At 32.9% G+C, this 20,146-nt stretch overlaps 2 protein-coding genes across 2 annotated transcripts; both read right to left on the reverse strand.

Moving 5' to 3' along the window:
* Positions 1-6,704: 6,704 nt before the first annotated feature.
* Positions 6,705-12,629, reverse strand: LOC109007424 (protein DETOXIFICATION 24-like). The gene is made up of 9 exons (XM_018987091.2): positions 12,475-12,629; positions 10,187-10,436; positions 9,192-9,733; positions 8,134-8,220; positions 7,985-8,041; positions 7,640-7,878; positions 7,426-7,544; positions 7,079-7,165; positions 6,705-6,980 (listed from the first exon to the last, which is right to left on the reverse strand). The coding sequence occupies exons 2-9, from the start codon at positions 10,430-10,432 to the stop codon at positions 6,918-6,920; spliced, it is 1,440 nt and encodes a 479-aa protein (XP_018842636.2). The 5' UTR covers positions 10,433-10,436; positions 12,475-12,629; the 3' UTR covers positions 6,705-6,917.
* A 5,406-nt stretch (positions 12,630-18,035) lies between these two features.
* LOC108981672 (double-stranded RNA-binding protein 1-like) lies at positions 18,036-19,251 on the reverse strand. Its single transcript, XM_018952911.2, has 2 exons — positions 19,174-19,251; positions 18,036-18,516 (listed from the first exon to the last, which is right to left on the reverse strand). Exons 1-2 carry the CDS (start codon positions 19,247-19,249, stop codon positions 18,170-18,172), a joined length of 423 nt encoding a protein of 140 aa, XP_018808456.1. The 5' UTR covers positions 19,250-19,251; the 3' UTR covers positions 18,036-18,169.
* Between the last annotated feature and the right edge of the window lie 895 nt (positions 19,252-20,146).

The raw sequence follows: 20,146 nt of genomic DNA on the forward strand, positions 1-20,146 counted from the left end.
CATAACCCAGAGCGCATAGTCCAGATCCATACACTCAAGAACAATAGTAACATGCTCTTTCTATTTGGCCAGATTAGATCCGCCAAAAATTTGAATGTTATTCAAATTGGTAGATATCATATATACATTCACTAGAAGTGAAACAACATAAACTCACAATAAATAAATATCCCACAATTTTAATGTATTGACCCATAATTATCATCATGCAAGCTTTAGTCTAATTGAACAACAAAATCAATCAGAAAATATGACATCAAATTAAAAGAAAATTTTATGATTTTATAAAAATAAGCCCTTATGAGATACCTAGTGCATCATTACAATCAAGTTTTTGAACAAGATAATCCCAAAAATTATACAATTTATAGTTAACTACCTTATATCATCTACAACCCGACCAAATAACAATCTTCCTTTGGGCTGATTGTTATTCACATGGATTTAGATGTAATTAGATGCAATTCACTAAATTTTACCTTTTTAGGCCAAGAAGAAAATGTGATGACCCGAGTTTTGTCTAGGCTTGGCCTTAGAATTTGTTCTAGGTTGCCACGACATTTTAGAAGCCTTAGCTACTGTAACGCCTGTCCTTATGGTGAGACTTTTTATAAATCGATTTTAGAAAAGATGACGGGAATTACCATTCGATTTAAACTTTTTACTTCTATACCCAGGGTGCAAGACTCTACGTTATAAAATAAAATGTGTTTTTAGAATAAAAGAGGTTTACAGCGTAAAACATCAATTTTAATAATAAAAAGGCCTCTCATACATTTAAATACTCATGCCTAGACTTCCGTGCTCTTCCTCATGGGTTGTGTCCATCCTGACGCGTACTTCATTCGGTTCTTGTGGGGGGAAGGGGCATTCATTAAAACTAAAATGAGTCGATGACTCATAAGCATTAGTTCATACAGTTAAAATATAATAACATAGGTTTTCATTCATACATACTATATGTACATGCATGCGTGCGTTCGTTTGAAAACATTACTGGACGAGATTTTTCTTTAAAAGGGGGTTTTCTTTTCATAAACGTGTCTCTCGTCAGTGCCTTCATTTCTTAAAGAGTTCGTGCATTCATGCATCCATCCATTCTTTATTATCACTTTCATTGGCCGATACACACTATTGCGCCCTGTGTGTTGGGGTTAGCGATCTTCCTTTGGACTCGGACTCCGCCCGTGGCCATGGGTTGGGAATCCCTTTCATGGGGTCAGCATTGGGTGCACTTCCAGTACTACTTACCCGGCATTACAATCTGCTCATTCATTGGTACCCTTTTCATTCATTCATGTGGCCATTACGTTTTTATATAGTAAACATTCAGTCATTTCTTTTAGTTCAGTCCTTTCATTTAGTCATTTCCTTTCATTCAGTCATTTTCATTTAACAGTTCATTCATATAAAACATCATTTAAAAGCAGGGCTTAAACATCATCTTTCAAGGCATCATTTAAAACGTCAGTTCATGGTATCCTTAAAACATCAGTTCATAGGGACGTTTAAAACACTTTCTTCGCGTCAGTCAAAGCATTGGTTAAAACATCGACATTTTCTTTTCTTTTTTCTAAAAATACATACAATAGATATAGCGTATAGTCATCCATTCACATGCGTACAATTAATACTTTTGGGTGCGTAAAAAAGGGCTGCCAAGGAGGGTCGTACATACATATACCTTTGAACACTTAGCATGCTTTCGTAAAACATCTTTCCTGTCATTTCATAATGCATCGTAAAGAAAAACATTTCATTTCCGTTTTGTCTACTATGTAACGCCCGTCCTTGTGGTGAGACTTTTTATAAAATGTTTAGAATGGACGACGAGAATTACTGTTCGATTTAAAACTTTTTGCTTCTATTCCTAGGGTGCAGGAAAGAGAGGTGTAGGAAGGCACCAAGATGGGCTTGCATGCCTAGCCCATTGTTTTTGTCCAAAATTTAAGTTCTAAGCTAGATTTCTTGGAAAAGGAAGTTTAGGGAAGTGAAATTGAGCTTTTCTAGAAGTTTTGTATAGGAAACTAAAGGGAGGCATATGAAATTTCGAATTTAGCTAGCTTTTGTCATGTGTCAAGCATGCACCAAGTTTCTAGAAGATTTTGTGAAGATACTTTTGTATCAAGGACAAGTTTACCCTTAGGGTTTCTGCTAGCACACTCACAAGTATTTCCATTCACTTGCCACTTGTCACTTAGTGCATTTTAGACCAATGGTATATGAAAGGTCACCTAGGGAAGGAATATTTGGAAGATGAACATCTTGGGAAAGGAAAATGGAGAGGATAGCTAGGGCTATAGCACACACCCAATGTCACTTGTCTTCTATGCCAAGAGATACTTGTTGGGAATAGGAAAAGGCATGTATGGTTTTACCAAGCTACCTTTGAAGAGATATTTACTTGTTTAAGGAAAGGAAGGGCATAAAGGGGGAGAAAAGGAATTTCGGCCAAGGAGAAGAAGTCCCACACTCCACCCTCCAAAAATGTCCATTCCCAATGCAATCCAAGTGGGGAACTTCAAGAGGCATTTCGGCAATAGGGAAAGGGAGAAGAAGAAACCTTGCCACTTGTCATCCATGAAGGACTTTGGATGCAACCAAGGAGGGAAGTGAAATATATAAAGAGAAGGGTTCACGCCTAGGGGGCTTTTCCCTTGCCATTTTTCGGATTTGCATGAACTCCCACTCTTTCCACACAATTCTCTCATATTCATTTGAAAGTTTCCTCATTTTCTTGTATTTTCTTTCCAACCAAACAAGGAGGATCCTTGCAAGAGAAGGGATTTCGGCACTACTAAGGATTAGCATGGTAATGATTGGTTTCCTCTAAGTCTTGCACACACACAAGTCTTTTCTCAAGTCGAAAATGAGATTCAAACCTCATTAGACTTTGAGAAAGATAGAACACACACACTTTCTACCATTTTCTTGAAAATAACCTAGGGTTTTCAAGAGAAACCCTTGAGGCCGATTAGTGAAGAGGGAGTTCATCCTCCATGTTTCGACCAGCACATGTATTTTTGCCTACTTTAGGTTTAGTTTTACCTTATGAGTGAAATGAAGGGATTTTAATCTAAAAACTCTAAAAGCCGAATAGTTTAAGACCAAGTGATGCCCTAGAAATCCACACACACACTCAAAGAACATGAGATAGGGTTTGGATGCTCTTTCTAATATAGCATGTTCGGATTTACTGTTTGCTAGTATTCCTTTACGAGAATTTTGTAAGTATACACTCAACTTACTCTTAGTTAATATTCATATATGATTGTGTAAATCCTTTCATAATTTTTTATTACTTTGTTTGTTATCTCTGGGTTGTTTGTTTGAATATGATAATATGATCTTGAGTAACTTTAAGGAAGGAAGTACATGTTTTGGATTGTGATGAAAATGCCATGAAATATGCCTATGAGTTTCATTTTTCACTTATTGAGGTTGATGGTTTATGCAACATGATGTTTCAGTTTGAACATGCTTTGGAAGTTTCGGACTTAGTAAAAAATCTATGATTTCATGTCTTAGCTTATTATGTTTTGATTTCTATGATATATGCTTGAGGATTGAAACATGTTTATGATATGAATCTTCATGTTTATGTACCCATGAGTTTTGGCTTAAGCAAGTTTTCATGGTTTCGTATATATGTTTTGATATCTCTTATGGTTTATGTTATCATGCTATGAAATGAATATGTTATGCTTGGTTGCTTCATGCACGACATTTCATATGTCATATATTAAGTATAAGTAAGCATGTTTAAGTCTCATGTCACATATATTTGGGGAAGAAGTGTTTTCAAAAAATGTTTTTAAAGAAAAAAATTTTATCACGACTCCAAGTGCTATGGCGGGGGAATATCCTAGTGGAACTCTTGTATTCACTCTAAAGTGCTTAAAAATGGAGTGGTAACCCCTGAGTCGACAAAGTATCGTCGACGAGCTTCGAATGGATTCTTTTTAAAAGATACTGAGCAAGGAAGTGCCTAACGCTAGTGGGTGCATAAGGTATGTAACCCGACGAAGTAAATTTGAGTTAATATAAATATTTATTTATGACGTATTCATCACGATGCATGAACCGTTGATGGTGCGGTAACTAGCAGAAACACACAGTGCTAAGGGGAACCGTGTTGTATCCACTCTCTGAATAAGAATATGAGCATAAGTGCTAAGGATTACTCGATGCAAATCTTGTGATATGTTATGATAAGACAAGTTCTGAATAAGTTCACGTGAATAAGAAAAAGTTATGAAGTTTTTATGAAAAGCTCAAATCTCTGTTACAAGTCTTTTAATAATGGTCAAGTGCATAAGTCAAGTTCTGGTCAAAGGCATAAATCAAGTACATGTCCATCCATACATATCATGATATACCTTTTGTATGCTTATGTTAACTATGGTATGTTGTGTGATTACTTGCTGACATTTCTTGAAATCTCATTATGGTAGTTTCCACTAACATTCCTCAACCGGAATGGTCGAAGTTGTAACAGGTACTTCAGATACCCAGAAAATATGAACTCAGATGGTTCCTTGATAGAGGACGAGTACACTGTTCAGGCTCGTCAAGACTACACTGTTGATGTATTAATTCATACGGTTAAGCTTCTCAGAGAGATCTTGTATAGTATTAGTGAGACCGGGATCAATGCTATGATCTATCAACACTCTAAGAATTAGAAGTTTTGGTGAAATATGGACCAGTTGTCTACATACCTAGAGCGAGCCTCTAAGGCCTCGGCTGACGCAAAGGCAGTAGCAAAGGAATTAGGTTTGATATTGCCCAAGTCTCATCAATCCCATGGGGTCTTTCAGTGTCTATATCCCGATTGAACAATGGTTATGAAGAGTACGTGAGTTTAAGTATTTTGAAAAGGAAAAAAAAAAAAAAAAAAAGAAGAGAAAAAAAAAAGAGAGAAAAAGGCAATAGTACTTATGGCTAACTTTTGTGGATTTATGTTGCTTTTAAGGAAACCCCGTATTTTGGGAATCTTAAACTATACTTTATGATTTTTAGGATATTACACTTTTATGGCTCATGTTTACGTTTGGACAATGTTTTGGGTTATGATATTAGTATGGTGCCATGTGCTTTGTAATTGTTTATCGCGTTGCTTAGTTTATTTGACTTTTATTAATTTTCCGCTGCAGCGCCATTGCATATTACTAGTGTACTTAGGTGCATAAGATGTTATCTATCAAGTATGAGGGGTGTGTAGTCTTGTGTTACATGTCCCGGCATCTCAGTCACCGTCTAATCCCAAGCAGGGGTTGGAGGCGCCACAGAAAATTTCCATGATAGAAGTCACTTAAGCTACGTATCACATTAATTTCTCTAAGTCATATGTATGAATTGGAATTGAATATCTAAAAAAATAATTATGAATATAAATAAGAAAATATTCAATGACATCTATTATAGAGAGATATTAAGAGAAATAAATTTTTTTAATTTTTTTTTTAAAATTATTATTTTATTTTATCGGATCCCGATCTGAAACAAGTCAGATTTAGCGACCCTATCAACCCAATTAAACGGGTCGGGTCAACTGGTCAAGCAAGTCAAAGTCAATGGTCCAACTATTCCGGGTCAACCCATGGATATGGGTCGTGATATGATTTAGCCTAATGAACTTAAATCCAAAGGTTTCAAAGGTTGGACCCAACCCATATTACTTTAAGCCTAATTCTTATATAAACCCAATTCACCTTAAATCCTTATTAATGCTTAACCCAGAATTGGGCCCACTAATGCAACAAGTCCAGGCCTTACAAGACCAATTCAAATAAAAGGAAATCCTACCCGAATTAAAAAACACAGAACCCAAAAAATATAAAGTGCAGCCCAAGTTATTTTAGGTACAACTGTAAAGTACGTAAATGTTTTGTAATTATTTTAAAAAAAAGTGGAGTCTACTATTAAAAAATTAATTTTTTTCATGTGAATATCATATTTTATTCATTTTTTTCAAAATGAGTACACAGCGGTTGCACTACTTACAGTTGTAAAAATATTTTTTTCGTTAAACTAATTGAATTGTTCTACTTATAATTCATACACCATATATTTGTTAAAGGAAAAATGAAAAACAAAATTAAAATAGGTGTAGTGTGTGGTGTGCGGAGATAATAAGTAAAATTATTCATAACATAAACCAATTACCACCACTTTTTTGGTGGAAATTGATGAGGACATTTTCGGCGTCCTCCCGTGCCTCTGGCTGCTTTTTAAAAAATATATATATAAAATTGAAAAAATATTTTTGCCCACCATAAGTGGCAAAAACAAATTTAGAGTGGGGACCATAACCTATATATAATACCCAGATTCTAATTTTGTCCATTATAAAATAATGGAAGCACATGAGTCTTTAATTGTTCTCTACATAGCAGTTAGGCTCGGACCACTTTAATACTCATTATTTGACCAAAATCATGGACATCTAGAGATGGGTCAATGGTCTAGTTATGTCATTTTATTGATCACATTTATTGGGCTTTACGAACATTATCCAAACCTACAATTATACAAAAAAAATTATGAATAATTTATTATCTATATAAGTCCATTAATTTGAAATATTTTTAATATCACTATCATGTCTTGCAATTTATATCATTTTCACAACATGCCTAGGTTTTAGTCATTTTTGGGGGGGGGGGGGGCAGCGTTTAACTTTATTTATATTAAAGCTAAAATAAGTTAAATAACCAATATCATAGACCGTCATTTGTCTCTTGTTCATTGAATATGAAGGACATAGTTTTCAAAACACAGCAAAATCTTGAATTGGGCTGAGTGGTGTTGACCCAAAAGAGGCACCAATGTGCCAACAAAAAAAAAAAAAAAGAGAGAGAATTAGAAGTTGTTGATACACCTAATTTATATGGAGAATGTTATAGGAGCTCAATCTATTTAGACTCTTGTGAGGGATCTAGAAGCCATCGATGGAGACGCTCAGATGCCTTTTCAACCTGCAACAAAAAAGAATAATGCAATTGCTAATGATGGTGAAAATGTGTACAAAAATGGTAACTGAAGGTATCATTTAGCTATTTCCAACTGTACTTACTTGGTCCTTCCAATTCAATCTCCATATCAGGAAGGAAAGCACTAATGTTTGCATCAACACTCCAATTAACATTCCAATCCACAAACCCTATACATACATGTTAAATTAAGTAAATAAAAGAACTTGAGCATGCATATATGAAAACAAAAATTATATATAGATACAACTTTTACATATCCTCCTAAAATATTATTATTTTTCTAATTTACTTGAATTTTGTTTGGCTTTTGATGGGTTTGAATTCAAAATATAATAAAGTTTATAGTTAATTCGGACCGCGGATTACCGTATGTTTATGATGTCAACTAATGTTAGTGTGAATGTAATATGTTAATGTGAGCTCTTACCTTCACTTCAAGATCGACCACATAACAAAGCACAAGTCCTATGGGGATGCCAATCACATAATAGCAGCCAATGTTAATAAGTGCCACAATGCCTTGTAAACCAGAACCTATGGCCACACCTAATTACAAGAAAACTAAAGATTAGCTACATTGATAAGCAATTCAGCTATGTAAATATATAACAGAAGATGATAATGTTGTCCCTAAAACTCACCAGTAAGAACTGGTTGAATACTATTTAGCAAGATTGAGAGAGAGAGAAGAGTAGAGATACTTGAAACAGCTTCCGCAACCTCTTCATCACTTGTAAACAAGTAGGAAATTTTATTCCCAAAAGCAAAACACAAGATGGAGAAAATCAAACCAAGACCAACTGAAGTACAGAGGATAACTTTAATGGAAAATATTGCAGCTTTAGAATTTCCTTTCCCGATCTCATTGGCTACACGCACACTGTACAAATTACATTACAAGTGAAATGAGTTTCGACAAAAACAAGTGGAGATTTCACAATTTTGTGTGTGTAAAGGAGAGAAGTCGTTATTGACAAAAGCCTTACCATGCAGCAGTCAGGAATCCAAGGCATATCATAAATTCCCATGCAGAGATATTGAGGCTGCAAAAAGAAGTTAAAAGTTGGAGTATTCCTCAAGTAAATTGAAATGGTAAAAAGAAGAAATCAATATGGAAAATAAGTAAAACTCATACCAGATGGAGAAGGCAGAGATGGAAACCGTTGCATTTTTCATATATCCAGCTAACAAAACTAGGATAGCATTGTACCACAGCTCTAAACTGTCAAACATAAAACCAAAAATCAACTCTCTTTATGGTCCTACTAACAAAGAAAAGTAATTAGGAGGTTTTGACCAAAATTGAGCAGCATCAGATGGATTTGAACATATATTATAAAGAGTCATTTCCTACTACCAATCTAGTTGTGCAGCAAGTTCAATTCTCTCACAAGGATGCAAATGGGATGAAGGAAAAGTCATTGAGTAAAGTGGGCAATTTTGTGTGATCAAGACCTGTGTAGCTCCAACCAAATCACCATTCTATGTTTTAGGGTAACAAGAGTTGGTCAAATTAAAATTTGGGGGAAGATTCAAGAAGACATGTAATTCTTGGAGAGTTGACCAATAGGAGCAATACTTAGCTACTGTACTTATCTTTCAAAGGTATGCTTTGTAGATTATCTCTTAAAGAATGGAGAAGCAGAGTAGATTATAACAGAGTTTAGTAAAATGTTGTTATTTGTATAATATCATGTGATGGCCATGTTCTAGCTGATGTGAAGTGTAAGAAAGAGTAATGCTACAAACACATCCTAATATTGTAACAATCCGGGAAAGCGTTACCCGCATCCAATTTTCTAAAAGGAATTGTCAATATTACCTTGATTACTTTCATGATATCATTTAGGTAGTCCAGTTTCACCTAATAAATTTGTAGGACTTTGTAAACGATAAAATGTCTTCACAGTCATCCACTCTATTTGGCACATCATCAAAATCTGGGGAGACTTGAAATTAGGTTATCACATATTGAGTCAAACTTCTTCTAATTGGTATGTTTCATTGTAGCTCTAGAAACAAAAAAAACCTTATGTTTTTTTAATATCAGTAGCTAAGACAAACCATATGGTATGTGAGACTTCTATGCCTAAGAGAATGTCTTTCTAGTAACCAAGACAAACCATATAGTATAATGAAAGAAATATGAAAAATGGCTCAGAAAAAAAATAAAAGAAAAGAAGCTGGAATTACCAAAGCATCACACCAGAGGAAACAGACAGCTTAACAACAGGCCAGATATCTTTGAAGGCAGCTGTGGAGAATCCTTTCCATGAATTTGGGCACCAACCTCCAAAGACGTAGATGAACTCTCCTATGACAACCAACCAACTAGCGATGTTGAAGGCACCCATGGCACCAGAAACCCCCCAGTTGAGTATGTTTACGAAAAGCCAAGACAAAAGCACATGGATTACAAACGACCCCGCAGAGAGCCATCCAATAACCATGTTTTTGAGTTGTGCTTGAAGGAACATTTGGATGGTTAAGCCAAAAACAAATGAGTATAATATAGGAATGAACCATAAAGAGATGGCTTCTGATGCATCTGCTATCGCGTCTTCCTCTTGTAGTAGTTTAAAGATGGGAGCAGCAAAGATGAATAGCGGGAGCAGTATTGTTGCTGTAACAGAATCAACGATCCATGATCGTTGCAAGTAAATGCCCATCATGTGGTACTGTCCCGCTCCAAATGCTTGACCACATAATGTCTCTGTTGCACTTGACATGCCCAACTTCAAATTATAAATAATAAATGAAAAAAAAAGTTAGATAAAATGTGTGAATTCATTTAACATTGGTAATATTAATTAGAGTAATTCTACGTAGAACTGTGAAGTACATAAATGCCGCATAAACGCTTTGAAAAAGAGTGAGGTCTACTCTTAAAAAATGAATTTTTTTTTATTTGGGTCACATGTTTTATTCATTTTTTTCAAAGAGATTATACGGCATTGTACAATTCACGTTTACAAATATATTTTCTCTATTAGTTATCACAATGGTAGATCATAAAGAAGAGAAATGTAAATCCAGCTCAACAAGTGGTAATGAAAATATATTTTTGCATGGAAATTATTATTTATTCAAGAAACAGATAAAGGTTGACAGAAAATAAGAAATTTTCATTTGAAGAACTATTGATATTTCTTGACACTAGAAAATAAAATAGATAAGAAACAGCTTACCAGTATCCCATTCACGAAACGTGCAAGAATACTTTGTACAATTGCGTATGCAGCCAGATCCAGTTCATTAACATGGCCAACAAAAAGCTGTGTCACCACATACATTCCAAAAGAAGTTACTCTAGCCAACATAGAAGGAAATGCTATCCTCCATATAAGTTTTGATTCCACCCAAATCCTTGTTTTTAGACCAACTTGCTCTTGTGCTTCTAACCCAAGAAGCCTCTCCTCCCCTGTATTAACCATTCTTCTGCAAAAGACCATGGAAATCAAGTCTTACATATCTAGGCTTGGGTTTTTAAGGTCTCAAGAGAATGACATTATCTCATAAAACTTGTAGTAGAAAAATGCTTGCTCGTCGCGATTGAGTCATGAACAAAAGCACAAATACATAAGCATAGATACTGAGTCATGAACAAAGACTTCCCGCAGTCTTTGGGGCCAAGGCCTCTGATCCCGTGGGCAGTGCCAGTGGCAGTGGCCTTGCCTTCCCTGTTCAATGATTCTATGAAACGAACGATATTTGTTTACAATGCTCAATCTATATATAAAGAACAATTTTGTTTTTGTTTTTAATCTAAATTGAATGTAATGAATTTGGGGAATCATGAATTTTATTGATTACACCGTTTGCTTTATTAATTTATTTCATCTCATCTCATCTCATTTCATTTAATCATTACAATTTTTTTAAATTATCATACAAAATAAAAAAAATATTCAACTTTTTTAAATTTTAAAATAAAAATAATATTAAAAAAATATATTCTAACAATATTTCATTCAACTTTTAACTTTTAACTTTCATTATATCTCATATATAAAAACAAGCGAGACCTAAATTCTAATTTCAGTCAAGAAATTTAATTACATAAATTTCCCTGATAATGAAATTTATAAAATAAAAAAACTAAAAAGATTTAAAAATTATAAATAATTTAAAAATAATTTTGAAAATTTTTATCGGTTAATTAATTCAAAGTAAGGTACGTACGAACTCATTGAACTAAGAGACAACGAATTAATGGAGTGCAATAAAAGATTCGAAAAGTGGAGATAACAAAACAAAAACAAAAATAGCTGGAAGAATAATTTCAAACATCAAAACCGAATATTTGTGATAAATTATTTATAGATAATAATAAATTTATTTTCATAAAAAATAGTCGTTCTCGAAAAGTGCACTCGTTATGTATTAAAGTTGGTGAACTACCGACATTTTTATTGGCCGGAATTGGAAAATTAATTGTAAAGAGGCCACAAGGCGCGCGCTTTACCGTCTATAAAATAGTCAATTTAATGCACATTTTTTTCTCTTCCTTAAATATCCTTTTACTTTCTTTTTCTTTCAGAATATTTTTATTTTGTAATTTATTATACATTAGTAACTATTAATTTTCATACTTTATATTTATAATTAAGATATTTTTCATAAAATATAGAATATTTTTTATATAGCGTAGAGTGTCAGATATTACTGAATAGTAATTACCGAAAATAATTTTTATTTTATTTTATATTTAATTTATTTTTACTTTTTTCCCTGGCCTGCCATCCTGGTTCGTTTCATATTTCTTTCCCTGTCTTAATTAATTTTTTTATGGTAGAAACGTGGCAAACTTGCTTATCCCATTTTTTTTGGGTATCTACTATCTACCCAAAAAAGTGAACATGACCAAATAATAAATAATTAAAATAAAATAAAAAATAAAAAAAACAGGAGGAAAGAAAGAAATAAGAAACAACACAAGAAGTAATTGCAGCTACCATTCGTTGAGCGAGTGCAGACAAACAAACTGGTAGTTAAAAAGTAAGTGATCAATATGATGCAGACAAAAAACATGAACATCGTCTTGGTCTACTTCTTTGTTGATTCATATTGTGCAGACCCCTATTATGATTGGAGGTTTAAACAGGCCGGTTATCGAGATCATGTGGAATAAAACCAAGAGAGTTCCTCTTAAACCCAAGAACTCGTCTAAATTTTTTATCAAGTTTTTGAGACAAGACACGTTGATGGATATAATTTGGAGTTACTCTCGTAGCTTTGGCTCTCTCTCTCTCTCTCTCTCTCTCTCTCTATATATATATATATATATATATATATCTGGTTTGGAGAGCAGGGGCGTTCCCTGGCTTACTCATGAGTGTTCGTATATGCACTTAAAACTCCAGAAACACAAACAAGAACTGCAACATTAATCTGAACTGAACTAAAGATAGATAGATAGCAACAGCTATTGTTTTACATGAAAAGGAAATCAATATATATATATATATATACTTACCTTGATTAGGCCTTGTATATGCTTCTCTGAATGAACCGACTTTTGTATCAGGAGCCCGTACTCCTGTAAACGCTCCTTGGAGACGGACGCAGAGAGAGAGAGAGAGAGAGAGAGAGGAATGATAGTAGTACTTGGTTATATTTATAAACAGGTCGCTGGAGGAAAACCTTTGGGTATATATATATATATATATATATATATATGGTAGCAATGCAGAGAGGCTAATTGAAAGATAGATATGCGTTCTCATGATAGAATGGTCGACGCGCTGTACGTTTGCGTGCGTGATTGACGACTAAAGCAAATAGTGGTCAGGAGTAGGGCACGCTTTTGGCCGAATACTATTTTTTATTATATTATTTAGTTTGCTTTTGCATTTCTCCTTATCGAATTCCATTCTGTTTGAGATAATCTGAGTCAAGTCGAATCGAATATTATATTATAAATGTTTAAACTCTCTTTATATTTCATTCCAACACAAAAGGAGTTATGGATTTATCACCGTATCTACAATTTCTATTTTCAATTGGTTCATTAACTTTATGTAGGGGTAAAAATAAAAAACTCGAGTAAACCGGGTCGAACCGGTGACTCCAGTCCGATTCTAAATCGGTTTTATCTTATACTGGTTCCATTTTTTTTAAAAGCAGTCGAGATAGATCTGCTTTCAATTTTCTTTTTTCTAACACCGGATCCGGACCGTTCTTATAAATATATTTTTTTTATTTTTTTATATTATATAAAATATTTTTTATATTATATCTAATTTTTATATCTAATATATATAATTATATATAAAATAATCTTGTATTATATGCTAAATTACTAATTAAGATAATATTAAATTTTAAAATTATATATAAATAATTATATATTATCACTATAGTCTATAATATTAGTAGTTATACTAATACGATATTACTATATATTATAATATACTATAATATATCACTATATTATTATATACTATAATATATATAACATATTATATATACTATATATATAATATATTGAAAAAATCAGAAGTATTGGTTTAGGGGTGTAACTAGCACGTAATCAGTTTTTTAAATTTCAAGATCGGTGTATACTGATTTGATTCTAAAATATGTCTAAAATTAAACCGAACTAGATCGATTATACCCCTAATTTTATGAATGAATTCGGTACTCGTTACATGAATTGTTTGATTAATTAATTCATTTAAAATGATTATACCCCTAGACCTCTCACACTTCTCTCAAAACTCCCAATTTAAGACTTCCAATAACTTCTTCACAAGACAGCAGAGAATCCCCATAGTATCCAGCGCCTTCCGTCCTCTCTCCGGCCACCTTAATTTATTCTAAAAAAATATTCTACTGTAAATTAAATTTAAGTGTCATAATAAATTATATTAATTTACAAATATATTTTTATAAAATTTATTTATGAATAAAATAATTTTAAAAAAATCATTATATTGGTAAACAACTCTTGACATGTATATATGAGATCGGCTCAGCTCACTGAAGCCATTTTCCAATTGCTATAATAAACAACTTGGTCTATAATATCTTTAATTGTTAGAATTTTTAATTTGCTGGCGAGTTTAGAAAATTGTGCTTTTGTGATTTATTTTAAAAGATAATGAGAGGCTTTTTATTTTAGTATTTTTTATTATTTTTTTATTTAATAATTAAAGAAGTAATTATTAATGAAATTATATATATTTTTTAATTTTTTTTAATAATTAAAAATATTAAATATATTATAAAATAATAAATGAGTGATAAGAAGTAATAAGTATATCATTATCAATTCCGGATAAAATATTTAGCCAAAATAGTAGTTATTATTTAATAATGGATCCATTCACTACTTAAATTTATTTATTTATTTTTTAAATATATATTATTTAATTTAGTACTGAATTAAAAGACATTTATGGTGGAGTCAGAAATGTCTCGTGTTCATACGTCCAACGTCGTTCTTCATTTATTAGGTCTCTCTTACGACTGTTCATACAGAAGACACGTAGCCAACGGCAGTGCCACGTATTATTAATTGGCTGATCATGTTTCTGTCGTTTTTTTCCTAAAATGAAGTTGTGTCGTACAAACGTTGGAAGTTTGACTGGCAAGTGGTATCGACTAATTTCGTTGCGGTGTTTGAATATCAGGTAAGAAGTCAATGAATATATATATTTATTTATTGAGAATTTGCCCTCACATCGAAGGATATTCTTATTGTTTTCTCAATTGATATTGACCCCTTCTTAAATTATATAAAAATTTCAATCACTCAAATCTTTTTAGCCAAGTCGCCTTAATTTTAAATATTGTGAATAGAATTTTTATGAAATGTTAATATATATATATAAATAATTAAATCTATCTCTTTTTATTAATTTAAAATTTTAAAAAAATTAATGATTTTACATGATATTATAATAAAAATTTTAAGTTCGAATCTTGATTCTACATTCTCTCTTATTTAATTAAATATTTTATATATTAAACTCACTTATTGACAAATAATATAGTCCTAGGTCCATACTTGAATAAAAATATATTTAGATAAATATAAATGATTTAAGAGTAGTACATGAGACCGGTTTGGAGAAGAATAATTTTTTTAAAATTTTTTTAATTTATTTTTTTATATTTTTAAATAATTTTTTTTAAAAATTATAATATTATTAAAAAATAATTTTTTAATTACTAAATAAAAAAAATTATCGAAACTCAAATATATGTGACTTTAGCATTTTTCATGATTAAATTACTTTTAGAACCGGCCATGATTTCAAAACAAGAAAATATTTTTTTTTTCTATACCCATTAAATAACCCTATATCCCCCTACAAGCTACCTTAATTCTAGACAAAAACAATTACCAACGTCTATGCAGTACAATTTAAGGAATAAAAAAATAAAAATATAAAAAAGAGGGAGAGAGAAGAAGAGGAAATTGAAATTCTGCCCACCTACTTTTACCCCAACTACCGAATTATTCTATATATTAAATAACATTTTCCTTTTATCTCTTGCTTTTATGACACACTGCTGACATATGTCTGATGATATTTATAATCGTGAACGTATAAATATTATATAATTATTTAAAAAAAATAAATAAATATAAGATTTATATAAAAAAAAATTAATTTTTTAATAGTAAATTTTACTCTTTTTTAAAATGACTATATAATATTTACATATTTTATAATTATATGTAATATTATTCCTGTTGATATAACTACAACATTTCCCATTAGGTAAATGTATGCAGGCAGCAGGAAACTAAATTAGTCATGAATCAGAGAGAGTAATTAAGAAGAAATTTAACAATTGAACTTTTCTACTGTCATTCAATAAATGGATCCAATTAAAATATTAAAAATGGAATTATTTTTAATTAAAATGTTACAAATTTATTTATAAAAGTGGGTGACATGATAGCACGCCACATGGCATACACTTGTAATCAGAATAGACCAAGTAATGGTCTGAATTTGGTCAGATTTAAAAAGTAATTAACAGTACCCTTGGATCATTGTGTGTGGCCCAAGTATGTCTAGATTTTTTTACATGTGTAATGTGATTTGGTCTTGATTTAAACTTTTATGTCGGGAACACTTGTAATAAAATAAACTTTGATTTCTTGTACTACACTCTTAAAAGTTTTTATATACGAAACTGATTAAATCGTTAATTTTTTATTAGAAAGTATGATTCTAAATAACTGTTTCCATTAATAAAAATTTAACTTTAGACCATAAAGAAAATAATATCTCAAGATCAATACCTTCACCACTTAAGTCAATCCCTTGTATTCTTCCTTTCTTTCTTATCCACCCATACCGATGCGCGCCCAGCCTTGTTTTGATTTTTGGCTTCTGTTCTCCACTTTCCAGCCCTCTCTTGCATCCTCATCCCACCTCCTTTCAAGTTATTGTAGCACCCATAGTTAGAGCTTGCACAACCATCATATACTAAAAGTAACTCCACAGTAGGTTTATTGAGTTGGAAGATTAAAAACCAATTAGTAAAAGTGTTCTACATTTTCAAGATTTTGCAAATTTTAAGTTGATAGTACTAATACTTGATTGTAGTTGAGTAGATCGTGTGATAATTGATGAGGAAGATTTTGTAGATATTTTGATGTAGATGTGTAAATTTTGGTATGGACTAATTTGATCACGGTTTGAGGTTGAAACTTGGAGGAGGAAATACTTGGGTTTTTGGGTAAGATGTAGAATTTAGGCCTCGTTTGTTTTCAGAAAACATCTCATCTCATCATTACAACTTTCCCAAATCTCCACACAAAACAAAATAAACAATTCAACTTTTTCAAATTCCAAAACAAAAATAATATTAAAAAATATATTCTAACAATTGTTTATTCAATTTTTCAACTTTAATCTCAACTCATCTCATCTCATTTCTGAAAACAAACGAGCCTACAAACTTTTATTTAATAAATTATGCACTTAAGTGAATAACCTATAGGATTAGAGACACCAAAAATTTTAGGATTTTTAATTGGGGATTAAAATTTAGGGTTTGACTTAAGTTTTGCAAATTGAAATGATAATTAAATTTAATACCATAGTGAGGCTTAACTTAAATTAAACTATAAAATAGTTCTATCATGACCCAATTATAACTATTTTAGTTCTAAAATGAACAGAAGCCAAAGTCTCAACGACCCAATTAGATAGGGAATGGGAAGCCGGGGCGCCACTACTATTCTTAGCCGAGGCTCTGCCCATTTACGTTCAACTTGAGTTTAGATGAGGATTATATGCTTAGATATAGTCCAGACTCCACATCATGTACCGATGCAAAGTTCTTGCAATTTAAGAAGAGTAAACATATATTCTCTCTTGCCAAGGGCCTGATGGCATAACACCCAAGACTCCAAAATGGTCTTCTTGGGCTTCATACAAGTTCAGTGGGCCTATTGCTAATCTTCCCTTACAGATTTCATTGAAATGTGATGTATATAATATATTTAGCACATTTTAAAGGTGGTAATGCAGTAGTGACAAAATCCCAAATATTTGGAAAAAAAAAAAAACCCTTAAATCTACATGCTATAAGATCCTGAGAATGACGGGATATCCTCCTTTACATCATGGCGTACTCATTCCAGCCAGCGGCACAAGACTTTTCATGTGTATCAGTTGAAGAAAGTGAAGATAGGACAATTTCACACATGCAAAGGGCAGAGAAGAATTCTTGGATGCTCATTCCAGCTAGCAGCATAATAATTTCCCACCAAATCAGTGTATAATTAGAAGATGAAGAACATAAAGATGAGACAAATTTAGAAAGGTAACGAGCAGAGAAGAATGTAACCGATACACAAACCACGAGCTAGAACATATACGCTTTTACAGCATGGGGCACTCGTTCCAGCTAGCGACAAGAGACCTTCTATAACCAAATCAGGGTAGCAGTTAGAAGATAAAGAGCATGATGATGGGGAGGGAGATGACGATGAAGTTTGCTAATATTGAGTAATTTGAAAGGTAAATATTCCAGTTGCCAACATGTTCTAATCTCAAATCCATCCTGTGACTGAAAATATAGCTTTCTTGTATAGATCCAGCATTCACATATTTATATATGTGCAATACACAATTGGACAGGTTCATTAATAGTATCTATGTGACAGACTTCTATAAAGTATAGTCAACCAACCAACTTAGCTACTCAGGGGAGAAAGCAACCCATTTATCATCACTCATGGGCAACACGGTGCAGCCTTTAGGAGTTGTCATGTTTGGCATCCGTGGGAAAACATATATCGTTTTACAGGATGAGGACCTCATTCCCACTGGTGTCACGAGACTTTCCATATCAAAATCAGTTGAGCAGTTTGAAGATGAAGAAGAATGTGAAGGTAGGCCAGTTTTAGGCATGAATGGGGCAGAAAAGGATGTATCCGGTGCACAGCCATGTAATGAGTCAGATGACAATGAAGCTCTGTCACTCGATGTAATGGTATCGGGTCCAGAAGATACAATGGACGGATAACAGTTGACTTCAGCACTAACTGTTATCAATCAGATGAGAAGGCTTTAGAGACATAAATAACAAACATCATTGATGTTAGTACCAATATGGATGCCAATTTACCAACAGATGAGTGACATGCAAATCTAATGAATCTCGCATGTAAACAAACATGTGCTTGACAAAACCATACTAGCATTAATTAGTGGCAGCGTTTCAAGAGGTAGAATTATTTAATTTTTGTAAATTTTTATTTATTTTATATAAATTAGGTTATAGACATTAATTTTAATTTAAAGACCCCAATTTATGTTCATTTGGATCTGGTAGTTTTGCTCATGGGGTTTGCCACAGCAGGCAATTACATTCATCTCAAATGCAATTCCTGAAAATAGCATGAGCCCATCAACTGGATAAAAGGAAAATTTATTAAAATGTAAACCAAATCTGATACAAAGAATGATTTTTTGACAAGGAATTTCGAAAAAGTGCAAACTCGACTTGTCTTTTACCCGTTCAATACCAAATCTGTGTAAGGCGCCCACATCATATGAGCCAGGTAAATAATTTGCTTTTCACTGCTAGGACGTGGCCTCTAGATATTGTTTGCACTCAAGGGTCTGAACCTAAGACCCGGGGGAGCATACCCCAAACAAAAGCAAGATTCATAATCTCAGGGGGTTTGGGAAATATTTACCTCTATGTTCCTTGGCTTGTCCCTCATTAATAGTGCATAGATTGATACTCCAAGGGGCTTTGGGTCCAACAAACATTTGGTTGTAGGCTAGAAGATGAAGTGCTAGGGCGGGAGAATGTCCTAGTGGAACTATTCTATCCACTTTGAAGTGCTTAAGAATGGAGTGGTAACTCCTGAGTCAACAAAGTATCGTCGACGAGTCTCGAATGGATTCTTTTTAAAAGATACTGAGCAAGGAAATGCTTAACGCTAGTGGGTGGATAAGGCAAGTAACCCGATGAAATAAGGTCGAGTTAATATGAATCTTTATTTATGACGTATTCATCACGGTGCACAAACCGTTGATGGTGCGGTAACTAGCAGAAACACTTGGTTCTAAGAGGAACCGTGTTGTATCCACTCTCTTATTCTAAATAAGAATATGAGCATAAGTGCTAAGGATCACTCGATGCAAATCTTGTGATATGTTATGATAATACAAGTTCTAAATAAGTTCACGTGAATAAGAAAAAGTTATGAAGTTTTTATGAAAAGCTCAAGTCTCTATTACAAGTCTTTTGATAATGGTCAAGTGCATAAGTCAAGTTCTGGTCAAAGGCATAAGTCAAGTATATGTCCATCCACGCATATCATGATATACCTTTTGTATGCTTATGTTAACTGTGGTATGTTGTGTGATTACTTGCTGAGATTTCTTGAAATCTCATTATAGTAATTTCCACTACCATTCCCCAACCGGAATGGTAGAAGTTGTAATAGGTACCTCAGATACCGAGGAAACATGAACCCGGATGGTTCCCTGATAGAAGACGAGTACACTGTTCAGGCTCGTCAAGACTACACTGCTATTGTATTAATTCATATGGCTAAGCTTCTCAGGGAGATCTTGCATAGTATTAGTGAGACCGAGATCAATGATACGATCATCAATCCTCTAAGAATTTGAAGTTTTGGTGGAATATGGACCAGTAGT

The sequence above is a fragment of the Juglans regia genome, chromosome 3 (assembly GCF_001411555.2).
Source record: "Juglans regia cultivar Chandler chromosome 3, Walnut 2.0, whole genome shotgun sequence".
In the NCBI taxonomy this organism is placed as follows: domain Eukaryota; kingdom Viridiplantae; phylum Streptophyta; class Magnoliopsida; order Fagales; family Juglandaceae; genus Juglans; species Juglans regia.